General features: G+C 37.8%; 2 protein-coding genes across 2 annotated transcripts; both read right to left on the reverse strand.

Annotated features, from left to right (window-relative positions):
* Positions 1–4,434: 4,434 nt before the first annotated feature.
* LOC309501333 (uncharacterized protein) lies at positions 4,435–6,416 on the reverse strand (the record flags this gene model as incomplete). The annotated part of the gene is made up of 2 exons (XM_082173374.1): positions 6,306–6,416; positions 4,435–6,169 (listed from the first exon to the last, which is right to left on the reverse strand). Exon 2 carries the CDS (start codon positions 6,145–6,147, stop codon positions 4,435–4,437), a length of 1,713 nt encoding a protein of 570 aa, XP_082029500.1. The 5' UTR covers positions 6,148–6,169; positions 6,306–6,416.
* A 2,849-nt stretch (positions 6,417–9,265) lies between these two features.
* Positions 9,266–21,506, reverse strand: copb2 (COPI coat complex subunit beta 2). The gene is made up of 22 exons (XM_082173502.1): positions 21,348–21,506; positions 20,503–20,640; positions 20,278–20,364; positions 20,032–20,158; positions 19,258–19,406; positions 19,025–19,171; positions 18,837–18,936; positions 17,898–18,040; positions 17,062–17,261; positions 16,810–16,920; positions 16,610–16,698; positions 16,305–16,411; positions 16,070–16,213; positions 15,698–15,828; positions 14,884–15,091; positions 14,107–14,217; positions 13,716–13,930; positions 12,672–12,764; positions 12,203–12,386; positions 11,495–11,569; positions 9,742–9,915; positions 9,266–9,657 (listed from the first exon to the last, which is right to left on the reverse strand). The coding sequence occupies exons 1-22, from the start codon at positions 21,348–21,350 to the stop codon at positions 9,562–9,564; spliced, it is 2,832 nt and encodes a 943-aa protein (XP_082029628.1). The 5' UTR covers positions 21,351–21,506; the 3' UTR covers positions 9,266–9,561.
* Between the last annotated feature and the right edge of the window lie 975 nt (positions 21,507–22,481).

The following is a 22,481-nucleotide window of genomic DNA, read 5'->3' on the forward strand; positions in this document are numbered from 1 at the left end:
CATGACAGTTCTTATGACATGTATGATATTGATTGATACAGATCAAGTTTATTAATTGGCTAATCTCATCCAAACGGCTGATGTGTTGACCCTCGAGTGGTGATGTTTCCTTGTGCACTCTGTTATTGCGGAGGCATATGACACCCAAGGAATTTGCTCTGAGACTAATCGAAAAATATGGGGGTGAATCAGCACAGAACTGCAGAGGAGTGCTAATGATATTTCTTTTTTTTTGTTCTAGTAACAGCCGTCCAGTTGCGGTAATTGGGAATTGTTCCTTCAAGGGCCTTGTTTACAAGCGGAATAAGCACTTGCTAAAATAGTTTGCATATGCGGTTTCCGTACCCATAGCGGGATGAACGATTGAAGTAAAAAAGTGGCGTACAGCTCATTTAACATGCTTTCGAAAACACATACTCTTGGTTTGTGGTTGGAAGTAATTGACTTGTCGTAAATTCTGAAAACAAGTAAGAAAATATTCAAACACAAGCAATATTTGTGATTGGGCACTGATGAATTTCTCGCTTAAACAATTGTTACTGAAATGTAATCTTTGACTCACAGTAATGACTTCAGTCAATCAGGCCTAAAGTACATACTCAGTTATTCACTTATAATGACTCTCAACCACAGGGAGCAAAATCACATACTAATTGATTGTTTTAAGATGTAATGGGACATTTTGTAATATAACAGCAAAATGTTGTTGTTCTTCTGATATTAACATCAATTATATGCACTCATAATTAAACCACCAATGTGGTGGGAGTAATACACAGACCTGTTATTTAATGAGCATAAAATAAGAAAGAAGGCAATATTAGGTGATCAGTGCTGGCAGAAAATGCAGATTGGTCTATGGAGAGTACGTTGATAGAGTCCCCTGAGTCAGACAGAGCAAACTCTAGAGAATAACTCGGTTGTGTCAAATTACCATTGAACTAATTTGACTCCTCCGTCTATAATGAAAGCAAGCCATGTTTACACTCAAATCTGTCTGACGAGAATAAACCTACCAACTCTCATTTTCCTTTATACGGGTCAATTGTAATATATAGTATTTGGTATTTAGCTGCATTCAGTAGCTAAATACAAGTCTCAGAGATAAAAAAGGCACCTTTAATCAACGCCATACTGCCCTGAATTCAGGTTAAAACTGTACTTTAAATTTTCTCTCACTTGACTTTCCTAAATTAGTTGTCACCAAAAAGACCAGATGTTAGGACAAGCAATATTGAGAATGGCCCACTTTGTCTTGTCATCTAAAAGCATGTAATGTCTTTTTCCCATATCGTCTTCATCATGAGGCTTACTGTGATTTCGCCAATGTGGACGTGGATGATTGGTTGATAGGAATGTTGTTTCAATCAATGTATTAGAGTTAAACGGTTAGTTCACCCAAAAATGAAAATTCTGTCAGTAATCACTCACCCTCATGTTGTTCCAACCCCGTAAGACTTTCGTTCATCTTCGGAACACAAATTAAGATATTTTTGATGAAATCTGAGAGCTGGCTCACTCCTTCATAGGCTTCTATGTAATCGATACCTGCCATCCCAGAAAAGTTAGTAAAGACATCGTTAAAATAGTCCAAGTGACTACAGTGGCTCAACCTTAAGTTTATCAAGCGACGAGAATACTTTTTGTGCGAAAAACCCCCTAAAATAACGACTTTATTCAACTAGTGAGCCTACGTTCTGACGTACAACCCAGAAGTGCTGCGCTTTTACACTATGTGAACTCACTCAGAGGCCCACACAGAAGAAAATGAATAGTTGAATAAAGTCATTATTTTTGTTTTTTTGAGCCACTGTAGTCACTTGGACTATTTTAACGATGTCTTTACTAACTTTTCTGGGATGGCAGGTATCGATTACATAGAAGCCTATGAAGAAGTGAGCCAGCTCTCAGATTTCATCAAAAATATCTTAATTTGTGTTCCGAAGATGAACGAAAGTCTTGTGGGGTTGGAACAACATGAGGGTGAGTAATTACTGACTGAATTTTCATTTTGGGGTGAACTAACCCTTTAAGGACCTTTCATATGACTTGCATCAGGGCTTCAACTAAAGCATCATGGGCTGCTTTTCCATCCACATGAGAAGTGTTGCAGAAAGCATCAAGGACATTGCAGAGCATGGTAGCAAAAAAGTGGGCAGTGTGCACAATAAACAGTGAAAACATTTGAGCTTAGAAAACTTTTTGAATGTTGTCGCTGTATTAGCTAAATTTTGTTGAATTAAAATAAAATAAAAATAGCCGTTCTAAATTTCTTTATACATTTTTTTCGATTTTTGGGAAAATGTCAAAAACTGTGTACTTTCTAAAGACATCACGAGACAGGTACCATCTTGTGTGAAATAACAGATTGTTAAACCTGTCACTGGCTATGATTTAAAAGGTCAGTTTGGTCAAAATTGAAATTGTTTGAACTTTGAGTGCCATGCGATGCTTGATGCTTAATTCCATAGAGCAATGCTAATGCAAGTCGTGAACCCTCTATTTCCCTCTTATTTTAGAGGTAGTTAATGTTTAGGCTTAGGACTTTGTTCGTTTCTTTTACAATGATGTTCTGTAAAATTGCTGTAGCCTTATTGTGAGGGTTATCACAAATGACATCTGTTCGGTGATATGGCTGGAGTTGTATGAGTGTTTAAGGATGATACCATGTGCGCATATTTTGAAACACATGTACATAAAGAGCCATAAGAGGAGACACGGAGCCTACAAAGATGGGCAAGTTTTGTTCTGTATTTTCACAAGCTCACATCATTTTAGACCCAACAACACAAGATCTCATGGAATCCACTGAATATGCCATAGGACCAAGCATTTCTGTGGGGGCTGGCCACACAAGCTTATGCAACAACAATGAAACGACAACGTTCTGGAAACGTTCCAAGGTCAAACATGGCAGCACCATTCACGTCTTGTTTCTCACTATTGATGAATGTTATCCACTCTGTCTTTGAAAATGAGAGAATAAAGACAATTTGTTATGATACCCTAGCATGTGTCTGACGTTTGTCCCTGCAATTGTGATGATGTTGAAATGATTCTTGCAAGTAAACCAGCAGCTCCTCAAGGTGAGGAACTATATTTGTATTTGAAAGGGTTTGATGGCTTCACTCTAAAGGCAGATGGTTGGAAACGGGACATGAGGTAAGAAAGAAAAAGGATGACAAATGTTAGTTGCCTAGCGACTGTTGTCAGGGAGACAGAGTGTGACTCTCCCCTGACCAGACTAAGAATTTCTTACTATGTTTATTTGTTCAACTGGGAATGAAATTGCTGGAGTGGAATCTGAGTCTGCAAACATCCACATGAACAAATGGGAATACACATACAAACACTTGATTGGTTAAAAAAAATCAATGAAAGATAGACTCAAAATGAAAAGATCTAGTTGAGCCTGGGTGATAACTCACAAGAGTGGCTTTTCTGAAAGCGTGAACACTATCATTATCATGGATATATATCATTCATTTTAGACTATATTCAGCTGTGCTGCTTTTAATTTTATATCAAGTGACCTCTTTAAAAGCACAAATGTACAATCAAGGGCTGGTATTATGCAGCTCTGTGCTTTATAGAAACTATGCATTAAGGAAAAAGGCTAAACTCTTTTTTTATTTTTACCAGATACAAATAAATATATAAATCAAATATCTAATTTGGTAAACTGACCCAGAGTCTAATGTCTATATGATCCCTCTTCACGGTGCATGGCATTATTGTACCCTTTGGGTACAAGAGCAGGTTAATGCAAAGACAGCAGCTTCAGATAAAGTGTTAGTATATTTAAATCAAAGAGCTAGTCCTCGCCTCTAGCTGATATTGCTGAAACTGCCATTTGCATCAAAATCCAATTTCATTTTCATTTTCAGACACATGGACTGTTGTTACATTTTTAACTGCCATCACTTACTTACCAGACTCATATGGAAAGGGAACGTGGCAAACCAAACACATGAGGTGCTGTTTTAAAAGTTAACTGTAAGTTTTGAGATCTTTTAGTTTTTTATAAAAATCCCATCACATCAATACATAATTTTCTTTAATGACAGAACACAAACAAAACAAAAGCACAAAATAACATATTTGCTCCAATCTTTTACTTTAACATTGAAGTGCCTCTATTTTCCATGATTTTGTTGAAGGTTTTGCAACTTTGAGTTTTCATGCACCTTTTTAGTACCACAATTCACTCAATTCTGTCTCAAAGCACAGACTGCCATCTAGTGCCACTAGTACAAAGTGCCATTCAAATAAACTCAAGTGGGGTCCAAAAATGCATGGACAAAATATGATTCAATAGCAAAAAAATAAATGTTAATCAAATCAGTCCTGTGCATATTACCAGGCTACATCAATTTAGTAGCAATAACATTTAATGAAATTTAGTAGAACTCAAAATGAAAATATTACATCAATCTAATTTGTCTCTGAATGTGTTCTCCGATGCTGTTTTAGTTGATCGCTCCTTGTAAATCCTTTCCCACACTCCGAGCACTGGTAAGGCCTCACTTCAGAGTGCATCTTCTCATGTCGTCTTAGAGTCTCTTTCCGTGCAAACTTCTTCCCACAACGGGAGCAAACATGTTCCATCTGTCCTGAATGCTGTAGTTGGTGAGTGACTAGCTTCCCGTCTGTGTTAAAGCTCTCCCCGCACTCAAAGCAAACATACGGCTTCTCGTCGGTGTGTGCGATCTGCCGGTGCTTTTGCAGATAGGACGTGGAACTGAAGCTCTTTTCGCATTCGTCGCAGTTGTACATTTTCTTGTTCCCCGAGTGACCCTGCATGTGCAGCTTCAGGCAACTTGCTGAGCTCAGGCATTTTCCACACTCTGAGCACTTGTGGACTTTGATCCCCGCATGAACGTCTTGATGCCTTTTGAAGGTGTCTTGGCGAGTGAAGGTTTTGCCACAAGTGGTGCAGTTTAACAGGGACTTGCTGGAATGGATTATCAGGTGGCTCCTGAGAGTAGAGGTGGACTTGAAGGCCAGACCGCACTGAGAACAGCTATAACGTCTTTCGTCGGTGTGCACCACCTTATGGCATTTGAGATTTGCACGCCTAGCGAAGCTCTGACCGCACTTCTTGCAGTGGAAAGGTCTTTCTCCAGTGTGTGTGACCTGGTGGGACCTCATACTGCTCCTGAAGCGAAAGCTCTTGTCACACTTCGGGCACTTGAACGATTTCTTCTCAGAATGTACGGCCATGTGTCTAGAGCACTCTCCTGAAGAAGGGAACTTTTTCCCGCAGCGTTCACAACTGTAGGGTTTTTCTCCGGTGTGAAGACGCTCATGCAGTTTGAGGCTGTTGGGATGTTTGAAGGGCTTGTCGCAGTGTTTGCATTTGTAAGGGGTGTCAGAGAAATGGATCTTCATGTGCGATGTGAGGTGGCTCATCCTTTTGAAGCTGCTCTCGCAGTGTATGCAATGAAAGGGACGGTTGTCTTGGTGAATGGTCTGATGAGTGTTGAGTTCTTGCTTCCTCAAGAAACTCTTCCCACATTCTGAACAGCTGAATGGCCTGTTCCCTGCATGGATATTTTGGTGTACATCCAGTTCAACTTTATTGATGAACTTCTTGTCACATTGCGGGCATGGAAAGGGCCTCTCTCCGGTATGGGTTGCCTTGTGGACTCTCATAGCTGCCGCAGTGTTGAAAAGCTTCCCACAATGATCGCATTGGTGGGGGAGGGTGCCTAGGTGCAAACGCAGGTGAGTATTTAGGGTACTTCTTCGAGAAAAGCTTTTCCCACATTGTGAACAAGAGAATGGTTTCTCCCCCGTGTGGCTCCTCAAGTGGGACTTCAATCCACTCTCCCTGACAAACTTTTTCTTGCAATAAGGGCAGTCCAACACCTTCTCACCGGTGTGTAGCCGCATGTGCAAGGAAAGCTCATGTTTATCGACATAACTCTTCCCACAAGTGGAGCACTGGTGTGACTTCTTCAAGGAGTGCATCTTGTCATGGGCTTTGAGGTCTGATTTGCTTTTGAAGCTCTTGCCGCATTTTGGACAAAGGTTGGACCTTAATGATCCACTAGTAATTGTGGGTGGTGGGTTAGGATTCTCTCTAGAGTCAATGGGCTCTATTAAGATGGAACTGGGTGCAGGAGCTGTGTTATCTAGTATCATGTCTGTATGTATTTCCTCATCACTAGAAGTAAATTATGTATAAATCAAAGGCTTTTAGGGGAAGCAAAGGAGGTTGACCATGCAAGATATTAATGCTTATTTCAAAACATGTACTAACAAGAGATCTTTGCAATTCCATGAGAAGATGGGACACTCACCTGGTTTTATTGGACTGCTCCTTCTTTAATGAAACAAAAACAAAACAAGAACATGTTTAGAAAAGTTGTTCTTAGTTAGGAAGACATATGCTGATACATTTGACACCTTACCTTCACTGAGGCAATTTCCTCAGTTGTATGTCCATGTGTAAGGTTTTCTTCTATGTTTGCTGATATGTCTTTTTCAGTCGGTTCCTGTTTGACCTCCATCAACATCTGAACCATGGTACTAATGTCTTCTTCTGTCTTGATGCTGGCCATTGTGCTCATTATCTCTGATAGCTCCTTCTTCACTGACTGCTATCAGTGTTAGCATAGACATTTACATTTCTGCATTTGGCAAACTCTTTTATCCAAAGCAACTTACACTGTATTCAAAGTATGCATTCAGATCAATCAGATCAGTGTCAGAGGTGACTCATACAGTACTAAATATGCAAAACAGACATCTCCTACTTGAAAATAACTACTGGAACAGACATCCGACAGATTGATCCGCCCCAACTTCAAGGAAAAGCATAATTTGACTTCATTTATAATATGGCAGCAACTAAATCAATTGGCAATTACCAATTCCACTGGTCATTTTCAAGGGGAGGCAGGGACACTGTGAGTTGTCTGTATTGCAGAATGACTGGAAGGCTTTGAGGTTGGAAGTGGACATTTTTTATTTCCATCTCTGACTTAGTCTGGAAAGAGCTTTAACTGACTTAGTATACTTTCTACACATTTTTAATAAACGGTAGCAATCTACAAGGTAAAAAATACTCTTCTACTACAACTATTCATTCCATAAAATGCAAACATACTGATACAATCTTTAATTAAACCAGATGAACTTTATATTATTCAAATAGTTTAGTTTTGTTCTCCTACTAAGCTGTTTTCATATGACAGTCCCTAAAATCTATTTCTGGATTAGAGCAGATCCTTTAGCCGAAGAGATCAAAGTTAAAAATGCAGTTTCTTTTTAGTGAAAGTGCAGCTCACTTACCATTTCACTTTCAATATTCCCCACATGGAGTGGTTTGAAGTCACTGTCTTGAGAGGATTCATCCTCTGAGGAAAAGCGAGAAATACTTAAATGATGTAGATGAACCGAACAGTGTGTTTCCCTCAAACAAACAGGACACTCCAGGGACTTGTTGAGCTCCCAGTAGCTTTGTAGACAGGTTTTGCACAAACTGTGGCAACATCTTAGAACAATAGAGTCTTTTAAAGAAGTGCAAAGATAGCAGACAGAATCTGTGACAGTAATGGGCGAGGTGGCAGCCATATTGTCACAGTTCAATCAAGATGAACAATTAAGTGATGGCAACAGATGGCCAATCATATATTTTAGAAACCAGTTGTTTGGTGTAAAATGTGACACAAACGACAGCTCTGTCAGCATCTGATCTCACAGGAACTCACAGCTGTTCCTCTTTTTCTTACTCAATGAGTTAAACTGTTAAATAGTAATCAATCAGGAGCACAGGCTCCATCTAATGGACAGGATGCCATTTAATGAAAGATCTCAGAGAAAGACGGTGGAAGTCAATTATGACACTTTTTTTTATTTTTGGGCCACTGGCTGACAAATGTTTCCTTTACTGCAGTGAAAACATTACTACTGATCATAATGATGCTTGCAGTTTCTTTCATCTGCATTCAAGCTTGAAATGCTTTGAAACTCCATTATATTGTGCCAGAATAGCAGCAGCATGTACATATTTTATTAATGTAGATTAGAAATGAGGGAAACCATTGATGTTTTTTTTTTCTCTCTAACTTCAAAGGTAAAACAGGAACATTGTGTCTGTATGGACAATCTTTTGTAATGCATGTTGCAGTAAATTTTTCAAACATTTGATGGTACAAGTAAGTTCACACAGTATTCCTAGAAGTCATGTTAATTGAAGCGAAAAATCCCAAAGGTTACTTATTACACACTGAGATTTAATTTCAACTTAATTTGACATGCAAAATGACGAGTTGACACATATCGTAATTTAATATGATAGCATTAACAGGGCTTTTCTTTAAAGGGAGAACCCACTTTAAGATAATCATTCATTGAAAATTTAAGTCATTTTGAAGAATTCATCTGCCAGAATCTGACAGTAAGTTTTGGGAGTTCATTTTTTAGTCTATCTCTGCAAAACAGACTTCAGGGTAGGAGATGGACTAAAAATAAACTCCCAAAACTTATTAAAACGTATTCTGGAAGATGAATTCTTCAGATAGTGGTGGAAGGGGATGTGGTGCTGGTCCTTCAAGAGTCACTCTCAATCTGTCTGTCTATAAAGCCTATTAAAAAATAAAAATAAATAGTCTTCATGTATTTTACTACACTTCAGCTTGTGATTCTTATTAAGAGGGGGTAAATTTTTAGGATTCTTTACCTAACCCAAGTCTCTGAGACCCTGACACCTTGCTCTTCTGGAGACTCCAGGTAGGTTGCAGTTCTGGAAAATGATGGCGCTGGAGACTAAAGGGTTCCTGATGGTTTCACACTTAATTCACCTTCTAATTCTTTTGCAGTTAACATTGTGTCTTTTCTTCTCCACCTGTATTTGTCTGACCCTGCTGACCTAATGAGTATTTCACTGTCCAGTGGTCATGCCTTAACTGCAATTTCTAGTATAGCATTCTTCTCATGGGCATTTAATAATTTTTGACTTTTCAGTCTGAGTTAAATCTCTTTTTTGGCTTATTTTATCTGTAAAAGAAAACGTGCCTAATAATTCTGCACACCTGAATATAAGGCGTTTTCATTTCCAGCCTTCATGAACAATTATATATCACTTATAAATGATTAAATACAAAATTAATTGTAGTTATTACGATTAATGTGGTTTGGAATTGGTCAAATGTGCCTGGCAAAAAAATTTGATCAGAAAATAATGCCTAATAATTCTGCACGCACTGTATATTTAACAGAATATAAAACAGAAACAATGTTATGACAGGACAAATCATTGTAAGTATAGTAGATATCTTTATTATGAATAATGTGACCACGATTAATCATGGTCAAACACACAAGAATCAACCTTGATGTACAGGTAAAATGTAAATTGAAGGTCCAGAGTCCAAAGTACAAAAAAATTCACCATCAATAATGCACATTCCCCCCTCTTTCCATCGGTGGTACGCCCTAAAAGAAATTTATATTCAGCTCAGTCTATCCCAGACTTCAGCTCTGGAGGTCTAACAGGAACAAATAAAAAAGGTTTGGTCGCTTAAATAAACTCAATGCTTTAGTGCTGCGGGTTTAGTCATCCAAGAAGTCGTCATCCAGATTGACGTCTGTGGTGTCAATGTCATCGAGCTCCATGTTATCCAAATCATCCTCCAGTTCATCAATAACCTTAAAATAAAAATCACAAAATGAGGTTACATCAAATCTGATGTTCATATGGCTTTATTAACCATGTAATCTTTTACCAAATACCTTCTGCTCTGCTTCTGTCATTTTTGGAGGCTCTTCCTCAGTCTCCTCCTCAACCTTCTGAGGAGGCTGGGATTCTGCATGACTCATGGCAGCAACTACTGGAGCCGAGACGGCTGCTATCACTGAGGCCAAAACACCCACATCCTCTGGGGCCTCCTCTGTGTCTTTCACCTCCTGAACATACACAGGCAATTTGATTAGTTTATGCACAAAGAAGATATATGTGAACTCTAGATTACTCTTTTGCTCAGGTATTGTGGTAGGCTGTAGTGTGTTGTCATTAGGGGTGGAACAGATCACAGTTGATCCATGATCTGTACAGACCAGGCCCCACGGCATGCATGTGATTCTCGGATCTTTTGTCTTGTAAATTTACACATTGAAGCGATTTTAAACCATTCCAGTTAAAAAAGAGACAACTCAATTCGGTACTCGAACGCTGTTATTTATGTACACAGCCACACACACCTGAGACGTGCACACACAGAGAGCCGCGTTTCAGATGCACAAACACCGAATTGATTCCTCTTTCCAAGCGCCTAATGAGAGTATTAATCTGCGTTGGCGAGTATATGAAACAATGTCAATAAGCCGGTAACATTTTTATAAATGCAATGTTTTGAGAACATGAACGACGCTTGGGACAGTTGATGGGCCAGTGCTGCATCGGTCACAAAAGTCTAAGCCTTGCCGCTTTAAATATTCAAGCACAAGAAGACATGAATTTGGTACTCACATGCTGTGTGGGAATTTTTCTGTGCGCAAACATACAAAGCGCGCGCCCAGAAAGCAAGTCTCACACAGAGCATGAATACAGAATTGAGCTCTTTCACGTCTTCTGGCGCTTGAATGGACAAATTCACACAGAATTATGTCAAAAATGCCCGTCTCTGTGAGTATCCTAGTAAACATAATCGTTTATATCTTAAGTGAACGTAAACGGTTGAGAATTAAAACGCATGTGTAGCAGTATATTGGATCCGTGCACCTCTTAAAGTGACAGCAGCCAAATATAACTGCTGCTATCTGTGTCATTAATGTTAATCAAACAACAAAAGACAAAAAGAAAATCACCCACTGTTCTTGACTAAATAACTTTTGTAACTTTTATAAGGATTAATCAATGTTTCATTTATACAGTGAAAACTATGCAGTGCTTTTACACTCGATTACTGTATTAGATTTCTGTACCTGAAAACTATTACTAGACCTTCCTTAAAAACCACTGATTATTTCATTAGTATCTATGTTCTATGGTACCTATTTGTGCTATTGCTTGTAATTTGATTATTTGTTCTTATATTATTACCCGCTGTTTACTTGTCATTAATAATAATTTAAATGTATATAAGTAGGTAGGCTAGTAGTTTTAGCTCTGGTATTGAAACTGGAATAGAGAATTGTGAATTTTCACTTATATCTAAAAAATATTGGTGTTATTACTGCCTGTTTTTGCAAAAACATTTCATGGCCGGTAAAAAAATATTTATGGCTATTAATTATCTTATGTAATTGGCCACTGGCAGGTGTAGCAAAAAGTTAGTTTTAGGCCCTGGTTGCACAACTAGTTGTAATCAACAAAATGAGTGTTTGACACACTGACACACACACACACACACACACACACACACACACACACACACACACACACACACACACACACACACACACACACACACACACACACACACACACACACACACACACACACACACACACACACACACACACACACACACACACACACACACACCTGTGTAGGAGTGGGGATAATTCCTTTTGGTTCATAACCACTGGCTTCCTCCAGCACATTCCTTTCTTCATTGGGCTAAAGACAGAGAAAAGAGAGAGGGGAAAAAATGATAAAGGCAGCCTATTATTCAAATAAAATGGATAAAAAAAATAAAAAAAATTATAATTCAATTACAACACAGCAAAAAGTATGCAAACAATTAAAACAGAGCAGTAAGCAGTGATCATCAGGGTCCAAACAGACTTCAATGACAAGATACAGATATTCACTGTTAAAAAAAACTTCTTGATCAAGCATGTTGGAGTAATGATGATTTTATATTATAGCATCCCCTATGAGTGTAAATCGGACTATATTTACAAGTTTAAACAAGCTTGATTTCAGAAGATCGGCTTATCGGCTTGTATCTTCTAAAGAACTGCTTGGATCCTGTATAAGTAAACAGTGAAAGAGTGTCTTAGAATAAAAGGCTTATATTGGTGATTAAAATTAAAACTATAAAAAATTGTTTTTGGTAATTGAAATTAAGCTGAAAATATAAGCACTAGATGAACAACTTAAACTTAAAAAACCTTTTAAGGTTGCCTTGTCAAATAACGGAAAACAATTATTTGGGTTTTAGTAAATGCTAAATAGAAATATGATAAAAATGACAATAATACATAAAATCTAAATCTACTAAAACTTAAAAATAAAATGCTCTCTTACCGTGATCAGTGGGTAGTCGGAGGCAGGTCTGGTTTTGCCGAGGCAGGACTCTCTCAGGTACTGCTCTGCCACAAAGGCCTCTTTCAGGCCTGGGAACAAGTTCTCATACTCTGTAGGATCTGCCAGAGACTCTGCAGCTTTCTGATTCACTTTAGACAAGCTCTCTCTCCAAAGTTTCACCACCCTGTTATCAAACATACAGTTACAGGATTGTAAAGAATGCATTTTACTCTCTGAAAAAACAAACAAAAAAAACAATGACAATTTACTTTATACCAATATGTGTAAAATTGTCTTTGCACAGTAAGATCAAATAATGAGTCAAAAAGAGACTAATTTTGAAGGTCAAGTGCATTCCATTGTGGGATACAGCATATTTTTTTTTATATGTTGTATGCCCTTCCAAAATACCACTTAACTTTATTAAAAAACACTTTAATGCTGTGACAAAGTGAATGTGAATACAGACCTGGATACTTGGCTAGGCAGATATGTGCGGGCAAGAAAGGCTGCTTCTGGTAGACGATTGGTCTTGATCAGGAGCTCCAAACAGTTGTCCAGTCTGGCAAGACAAACAAACAATAAAAATCAGTTAACTAAAGGCAACTAAACTATATTCAAAATAACAATCAGTGACTGAAACATGACTTCCTAGACCAGACTATGAAAAGATAATCCACAAAAGTAAAACATCTTTAGTCAACATATTACGATTTGCATTTCAGCTTAGAGTTCTCAACGGGTCGGGTCGGGTCGGCCCGACAAACCCGACGGGACCCGCGGGTTCGGGTTGAAAATATAAGCAAATGACTCGGGTCGGACCTCGGGCTTAATCTTTTCCGCTCAGTGAAAAAAAAACAAAACAAACATTTATACACATTTATTAATCATCGCTGCTGTTCACCGTAAAGAAAGTCTGGCTGCTGCGTGCAACGTGCATCATGGAGAGGGGCGGGGGCAGACCTGACGCCGCTGCGTGCACGCCTTTAGCCTGGAGAAGAAGATGGAGTTGGTGAAAAGTAAACTTGCCGCAGGTGAATTCACCGTCGCTACTACAGGAGTGGGAAAATCAGAGGTCTGGAGTGTTTGGAGTGGTGCTGGATTCTGATGGAAATTCTACAGGTTATGTGCAATGCTCAAAATGCAAGGTGCTGATGAAATATGACAGCAAAAAAACAGGGTCGTCCAGCCTGAGCCGCCATACATTAAATATAATATTTATATAGCCTATTTATATATTTAAAGTTTATTGTTTCAGTTGTTTGTATTGTTTGTATTGTTAAAAGGCGTGAACATTAAAGGTTGATTTGAATTCCCGTCTGCTGGTCATGATAATCCGTGTATGAGAACGGACTGGCGTCGGGCCGGGTTCGGGCAGATAATTCATGTTGATGTGTCGGGTTACATCGGGTCCGGGCTTTAAAAGCCACGGGCCGGGCCGGGTCGGGTTGTAATTTTCAGGCCCGTTGAGAACTCTATTTCAGCTGACAAAAGTTTGTTCACTTATACTTACTTTCCCTGCAGGAAGTAGGTCATGAAGGCAACATTATTTTTTCCGTCACGCTCTGCCCCCTCTGCAAGCTTGGCAACCATAGCAGCATTGCCAGATGCAGTGGCCAGCAGCAGAAGACCTCCATAGTCCTGGGCATGATGGAGGCACTCCTGTGCCAAACCAAACTGGCACTTACTGATGGCCAACTCTGCCAACTGCTTCCACTTCTGCTCAGACTACAGAAGAAAAGCATTATCATTAGAAATCTTAATTATATTAGCTTACATGCAGAATCTTGAACATTACTTTTACAGAAAAACTTTTTTCCACTACAAAAAATGCAATAAAATTAGTAAGCAATTGAGCTTGGCTACCACTAGGGGAGCTGTATCACTGGTTTAAAACAACAAACCTCAGCTTCTACTGCGAGCTGGTAGGCGATTTTCAGCTCTCCTAACTGCAGCGCCAGCTCAAACCGGTGCTCTGGATCAGTGGACACGGCCAGAGCCTGTTGCTTGAAACCCTGAATGCACACGGACAAAGATACTTTAGATATCACAGAACCATAAAAAGATTATCATTTTGATTTGCTAAACTTTTGGTAGCCAATGAATCTATAACGCTGCATCTGAAATCACATACTGTCTGAGTATGTACTACATTTCAATTGACTTCGCAAGCATTAAAAAGTGTTTTTATGTATAGAAAAATGTTCTATATAGTATGAATGTGGGTTGTATAAATGAAATTCGTATGTACTACATCCGCCATGTTGTTGCTGTCACGTGACCTACCAGTGTCAGTTGCGTCGCTTCACTGCCATTCACAAATCCTCTCCTGTGGCCATGGGATAGTATTATCCATCGAATGCACGGTTCATTGTCTCGGCGGATGTAGTAACTCATCCGGGGACTTTTCGCCTACTGTTTTTTGAATACTATGCATTCTGACATGCTCTGTTGGCGTACTGGTTTTTTGCATACTATATAGTAGTGACGTTTCGATTTCAGATGCAGAATAAGGCTTTCTTGACCCACATTTGTTTACATTGATCTTCACAAGTACTTGAAAGTGTGACATAACTTGTACTTCATGCTTATTTGTATTACTTACAAGTCTAAGCTGCTGTTATTTTTGCAGAGCTAGAACGTCGTTATTTATCTAACAGGCAAACATTTTAAAGTCTTACCTGTTTTTCCAAGAAGTGGGCAACCCTGGTTCTCTGTTCTTTAGGGATGGTGGGCAGCACTTTGTCTGCCATGCCAAAGTCTCTGCGCATGACAGCAGTCTGGTACTCCAGGACAGACACCAGAAGAGAGTAACTGACAATGTTCAGCTCCTTATCACCCAGGTAAAGACGGTCGTCTTTAGGAATGTATCCCAGAAGGTACATAGTTCTAAGATAAATAAGACACTGTTAGACTGAATGAATGAATGAATGAATGAATGAATGAATTATATAAGGCCTTCCTTCTATATGTATACTGTTTTACTAAGTTTGGAGTCAGTATTTTTCTTTTTTTCAAGAAATTAATATTTCTATTTAGCAAATTAAATTTGATCAATAAATTGCTAAAAAGATGGAGTAAAGACATTTATAACATATTCCTATTTCTGTTCTTTCTAATACTGTTCTTTTAAAATTTCTACACAAAAGAGTCTTGTAAATATGTATCACAATTTGCACAAAAATACTGAGCAGCACAACTGTTTTCAACATTGATAAGAAAATTATTCTTGAGCACCAAATCAGCATATTACAATGATTTCTGAAGGATCAATTATCCACTGAAGACTGGAGTAATGATGCTGAAAATTCAGCTTTGCCATCACAGGAACAAATTACATTTTAAAATGTGTTAAATAGAAAGAGACTTCTTTCAAAAACATTTTTAAATCGTACCAACCACAAATTTGGAACGAGTGTGAATATGTAATTAATGCATTACATTTTTTCTTAAATGTTTGAAACTGATTTCAGATATTGGGGGATTTGACGGTACCTGTCCAGGTGAGCAATGGTGACAATCTCTCCTCCAACAAAGTAGTTGAGTCTGTTGACTGAGCTGGTGTAAATGAAACAGTCTCCCACCCACAGACCCGTCTTTACCACTTCCTGAATCTCTCCCAGGACCTGCACACACAAACAGAGGAGATCAGACCTTTTGTTTCAATTCTTTAAAGTCAACATCAAAATTGACTTGATTTACAGTGTTAATAAAAATCCGGGTTGTATTGTTAAAGATTAATTAGAGCATTTTATTTCTTTTTAATTCTTTTTAAATTACAGATTTAATTAAAATGCATTTCCTTTGAAAACAACCCTTTTCAGGCAATTAAACATTACTGTGTTTTTAACACTGATGTGCACTGACCTCAAAAGCATCTTCGATTCCATCTTCAGTTACCCCCTCATTTGACTCTTGTGATGCGGCCACCTTCTCTGACAGATAACGCAGGATGAAGAAAGACTCCTCTGTGGCAATGCAAACCAGCTCACCAGAGTCTGACCAGAAAATCTGTAAGTACAAATGCAATTGGTCCAAGCACACTAAGAAATTGCCAAACCATACAGAACAAAAGACAGGAGGACTGTAGCAGTTGACTCACGTGTTTGGGCTGGATCTCAATGCGACGAATCAGCTCTGTGTTATCCCAGTCATAGAAAGCCAAGCCATTCACTGATCTGACGCCCAGCAAGAAACCACCATAGATGCCTGCAAGCACACAACCATTCATTTACATAAAACCATAAAAGACTACCATGCTTGTACAAAATCTAATCAAGGATTTGAGTGTGCCGTATACTGTGAATTTGTACATTTTCTGTATCTACTACTATATATTTGCATACAAAATTGTGAATACAGAGCTAGTTGAACTACTTGCCTATGATGCAATGCAAAACAGTTTACCTTCTGCTCCAAAGTCGGGCTTAAAAGATTTTTTCTCCTTAAAGTTTTTGAAGATTTTCACCAGACTGCTGCTTTCCCGAATCGCGTACCTTGATTTAAAACAAAGTCATGTCAGTATTTACGTTTCTCACAGTAGATGAGTATATTAGGTAAGCAGCTGCTCTGAACATCTGTCTTCTATATGCTTGTAGAGCACTTACTCTGATGAATCATGGGCCCAGACAAACTCCTGTGCAGATCCAAAGCTCTTGTTCCTCAGAGCCACAGCAGTGTAGATGATGTACTCTCCATCTCCGCACACCACCACAAACCTAAACAACAAGATTAGGTGCTGAATCTTTGGATGTTGAGAAATGTATCATTTGTAAAATTATATTTACATTAATAAATAGCAGCAAGGATCAGGCTGCATGTACAGTAGCGGCATTAGGGGAAAGATGTGATAGACTTACCTGCCGTTAGGATTGTGCTGGAGAGTTTGAGGGTAGATCTCACAGCTGCCCATGTCCTTCACCGCCAGTGGCAGCCTCTCACCATCCTTGATCTCAGCATCTCCCATGGCTTTGAGGTTAGCCTGCTGAATCTCAGAGTGCTTGGCCCAAATGATCTTTCCATTGGCATCCATTGACATGGCTGGCTCCTCACGACCAAGCTAAAACACAAATATAAACCGGATAAATTACAGCGAACTGTCCACATAAGATATTACATTATATAAAGCTCATCAGATTATTAGTTAATGTTCACTGAAGTAGATAGGAATGTCATGTCAATTTATATAGCTATATCTATAGACACTACCATTCTAAGTAAGAAAAAAAGTCTCATATGCTCACAAGGGTGCATTTATTTGAGAAAATACAGTAAAAACAGTAATATTGTGAAACATTATTACAATCTAAAATAACCAATTCAAATTTTTTTTTTTTTTAAATGTAATTTATGGCAAAGCTGCATTTTCAGCAGCAACAGTCACATGAAATCATTCTAATATGCAGACTTTCTGCTCAAGAAACATTTATTATTATTATTATCAATCTTGAAAATAGTAGTGCTGCTATTTTTGTGAAAACCGTGATACATTTTTCTGGGATTCTTTGATGAATTGAAAGAACAGCTTTTATTTGAAATATAAATCTTTTGTAACATTATCTATCCCTGCCATCCCCTGCTGACAGCTCTCTTGTTGCCGGGAGTGAACTTTCCAATTATCAGCCTGAGCTTTAGCCAGTATTTCACACCACTGACAGGCAACAGTGTGTTGTTACTTTTGAATTATTTTTTGTACCTTGATAATGATGCTGCCTTCGTCATAACCCAGTGCCACATTGTTGGAGCCGCGCAAGCCAGACACACACCACACCCGCTCCATACCATAGTTCAGGGTGCTCTCTAGACGGTAAGTGCTGGAGTGCCAGATACGAACCGTGCCTTAACAAAAGACAGTTACAAGAAGCTTTAAAGGTGAAGTGTTCGTTTTTTATTTGAAAATACTTTATACTAGTGATGGGAGAAACAAAGCTTTTCAAACTTTGAATCAACTGGACCAATTGCTTTGCAAAATGATTCACTCAAAACACCACACGCTAGTGACCACTGCTACTCAGAACAGTGTAAATGCAGTGAAAACTCAGCCCATATGCATAAACACCTTTTACAAACCAACTGCAAATGTTTTATTGAAGGTGTAATCTATAATATGCAATTAACAAACTCTTAATGTGTTATTTAATTTTTATTCTATTTGTAGGGACTACAACTCTTCCTTTTTATCATACAAATGTGTCATTCAATGTCCACAAGTTTATAAAATGTATCTGAGGTCAGGTAAAAATCATATTTAGACACTGGTTCATGGGTTCACAGAGATCACCCGTAAAGGAGAACCATTTAAATTTTTATACATTTTGAAACAGTTATGGCATAACAAAGCCTCATTTACTGAAATCACATGACTTCGGCAGTTTGATACATGCTCCGAATCACTGGATCAAAACTAATTATTTGCAAAGGTTTCAAAAGCATCACAAAGCATGTTTCAAAAGTGCCCATCATTTTATACAGTGCCAGTTTAATGTGCAGGGACCATTGAAAGCTTTTGGCTTTTAAAATATTATACTGTTATAAAAAAATTATTTAAACAAATATTTGCATAAGGAATGAGGCAGTGCAGTTTCATAAAAGTGATCATTAAAAAATCTATAACATTATCCTAAAGATGACTCACCATCCTCTGATCCAGTGATGATGATTGGCAGCTCTGGGTGGAAGTTTACACAGGACACATTCTGAGCGTGACCCTCGAGAGTCTGGACACATGTCTTATTCTAAAGAGAGAGAGGCACACAGAACATAAGTAAATAAATACACAAGAATGACTTGCTCCATTGATTATCATCAAAATCATTATAGTACCTGATAGTCCCAAATCTTAACCAGTCTGTCATCAGCTCCAGATATGAGGTAGGGTTTATCACCTCCACTGTAATAATCAATGCAGTTCACCCCCTTATCATGACCCTCCAGAGTGAAGTTAGGAGAGGAAGAGCCCAGCTGCCAAACCTGAAACACAACAAAGAAGAAATGATGGGGGAAATGTCACAAGTCAGATTCAAACTGGCTCTATCCGCATAAGTGTACTATCTTACCTTGATGGTTCTGTCCAGCGATGCACTCGCAAACTGGTTGTTGTCCTTGGGGTTGATGACAATCTGCATGACGTAGTGTGTGTGGCCCTCAAATACCTGACTGCAGGACCATTTCTTCTCCCAGTCCCACAGCTTTATCAACATGTCATCTAAATGCACACACACCCAATTAATGTTAAACAAAGAGTTTTGTACATACACCACAGTTTAAAGGTTCGGGGTTGGTAAGATTTTTTTTTTTTTTTTTTTTGAAATTTCTTATGCTCACCAAGTATGCATTTATTTGATCAAAAATAGTAATATTGTGAAAATATGACAATTTAAAATAACTGTTCTCTATTTAATATATTTAAAAATGTAACTGATGGCGAAGCTGAATTTCTAGCAGCCATTATTCCAGTCTACACTGTCACATGATCCTTCAGAATTTGGTGCTCAAGAAACATTTTCTTGTTATGAATGTTGAAATCTGTTTTGCAGCTTAATTTTGAGGACACCGTGATACTGTACATTTTCTTCAGGATTCTTCTATGAATAGAAAGTTCAAAAGAAAAGCATTTATTGGAAATACAAATCTTTTATAACATTACAAATGTCTTTACTGTAACTTTAAATCAATTTAATGCAATCTTGATTAATAAAAGTGTTTATTTCTTTAAAAAATCTTACTGACACACCAAACTTTTAAATGGTAGTGTAATATGTTATGTAACATATGGTGTATTTTCATTCATGTATTATGAATGCTTATATGCAAATGCCATCTGTCCATACCGCTGCTCGTGAGGATGTAGGGCTGGGTGGGATGCACAGCGATGCAGCGAATGTAATCTGAATGGGCCTCAAACATGTGTACTCGCTCTAATGTGTTGTAGTTAAAAACTCGAATTTGCATGTCATCCTAGAAAAAAAGGGGGATTTATTAAATAGTTTAATATCAGTACCAAATCTATAATAAAATGAATAGTATATTAATAGATATTATATATAGTGTACATTATTATTCAAGTATATACTTACAGCACCAGTTATGACCCAATTTTTCCTGGCAACAAACTTGGCCGCTCTTACTGGCAGGTCACAGACTTCAAACGTCTTAACCAGAGTCTATTAAAGGTAAATATATGAGATTATTAGACAAACATTAAACACACTTAGTGCTCTACTGTATCCCTAATGTTTGTTGTAAAGATCAGATGGTAATATATTAAAAATGCTGAAAAACTGCACACGTTTCCTACTTACTTGTGTTTCATGGTTCCACACACAGACACTGCCGTTGTACAGACTGGCCAGCATCCATGGCTCGGATGGATGAAGGTCTACGCTTTTGACACGGTCAGATCGAGCCGTGAGTTTGCGCTTGATGTCCAGCCTCAGAGGCTAGAGGAGAAGAATCAGAATCACTATTACTTTAAAGTTGATATTAATCAGCACCAATCTCAGTCTTTTGTCAGCAGTCCCAATTATATAGTAGTAACACTAATAGTTTATTGAAAAAGCTCAAAACTTAATTGTGTCAAGAACAGAAAGCAGTGACATTTTTTTATTCTACCTGTCTACCCACAACTACACAAACATTTGCCATTTATCACCCAGTTTAAAGTCTGACATAGTAACAGCAACTAACCTTTACACCACAGTTAAGAAGAAACAAAATTACGTTACAACAAATCATGCCTTACTAAGATAATGTCAGGAGTGACCATGCAACTTAATAGAATACAGCATCACATATCTAATAGTGCTTATTTATTAACGTGTAAGTTACATATGTTAATGTTATAGTCACATTCATATCATCAGCTGTTAGCCAGAACACAAGATATCCCTTCATAAAACATTTAAGTGGACAATTAATTTATAAAATATATAATAATGTTAAGTTTTAAATGCAAATGGTATCTCGAAAAATGTTGAAAATGAATAAATAATTTACAGAGTGACTAAATGAGAGTTGTCTATGTGGCCATTCTAAGGGCCTTCGAGGCTAACAGCTCGAGCTAACGTTATTGAAAGCGTATTTTTCCTCAATATATGCGAAACAGCTACAATATTGCCCAAAACGTAAACAATGATGTGACACTTACCATGTTTGCGTTTGCTGGTTTTTATCTCCTTCAGTTGTAATATTTTATATCATCCACCGAGAGTCTGATGTGTTTTTTCGGCTTCAGTTGTGTGCAAGGCAGGCAAATGTGACGTGGAACTTCCTCAAAGCCCGTGCGCTTGACGTCGGAAGCGTTGACGTGACACTCGGACGGCTTCGGTGTTTTTCGGGTAATTTCGGCCAAACTCGGCATTTGAGTGACACTGCATGAGGATGTTAGCTTGCGCTTGCAATGAGTATGAGCTTAACCCTTTCCTCTAAATACTACACCTTCATTGTAGGTATGATTAAAACACCGTGCTGAAATGTGCCCTGTCAACTGAAAATTCTCACTGAAGCGTGTTCCTAAATATGATATAATAAATAAATAATTTAAATATTAAAATGTAGGCTATATAATAGTCTCTCAGCAATGATAGCATTGCCTCAAAAGTAGCCTAATTATACAATTTCCACAGTATTCCACTTCCACACTAGCTCTAGTCTATATCACAATCTTCAACCATCCAATAATACCCTAATAACAATAATAATAATAATAATAGGCCTAATAATAATAAAAATAAAGTTTTAATTAATAAATATTGTTTGACTGCTTAGACACCATCAGTGTCTCTTCTTAATGGTTACAGAATCAATCTTTAGTCCTACAATGTAAAACGATTTTTTTAGCTCATTATGGTAAAAAACAAACAAAAAAAACAACCTGAACTACTTTATAGCATATTGTGTTTGTTACCAAAGCAAATGTGTTTTGTACTACCCTGTAAAGCCTGACATGAAATAATAGTCTGAAAAATCTTATTTTTTATGAAACAGTATCTAAAAGCAAATCTAAATAAAATTAGATTAGCCTATGTTTTTGTTGTTGTTGAGTATACTATTAGATACATAAGGCTTTTATGGCTGGTATAGTATGAAAATATGGATCTAATACTTGAGGAAGAAAATAACTAAGCCAAAACTGAGCAAAAATATGCAATTTGTAAAGTTGCTGATATTTATATGGCCAAAAAGTAAGAAGAAATTCTGATTGCTTGTAATATTAATCAGTGAGATCTTAGCATACTACTTGAATCTAAATATCAGTTGTCATTGTATACAGTATACATTT

Source organism: Leuciscus leuciscus (genome assembly GCF_965113295.1).
Source record: "Leuciscus leuciscus genome assembly, chromosome: 6".
Lineage (NCBI taxonomy): Eukaryota > Metazoa > Chordata > Actinopteri > Cypriniformes > Leuciscidae > Leuciscus > Leuciscus leuciscus.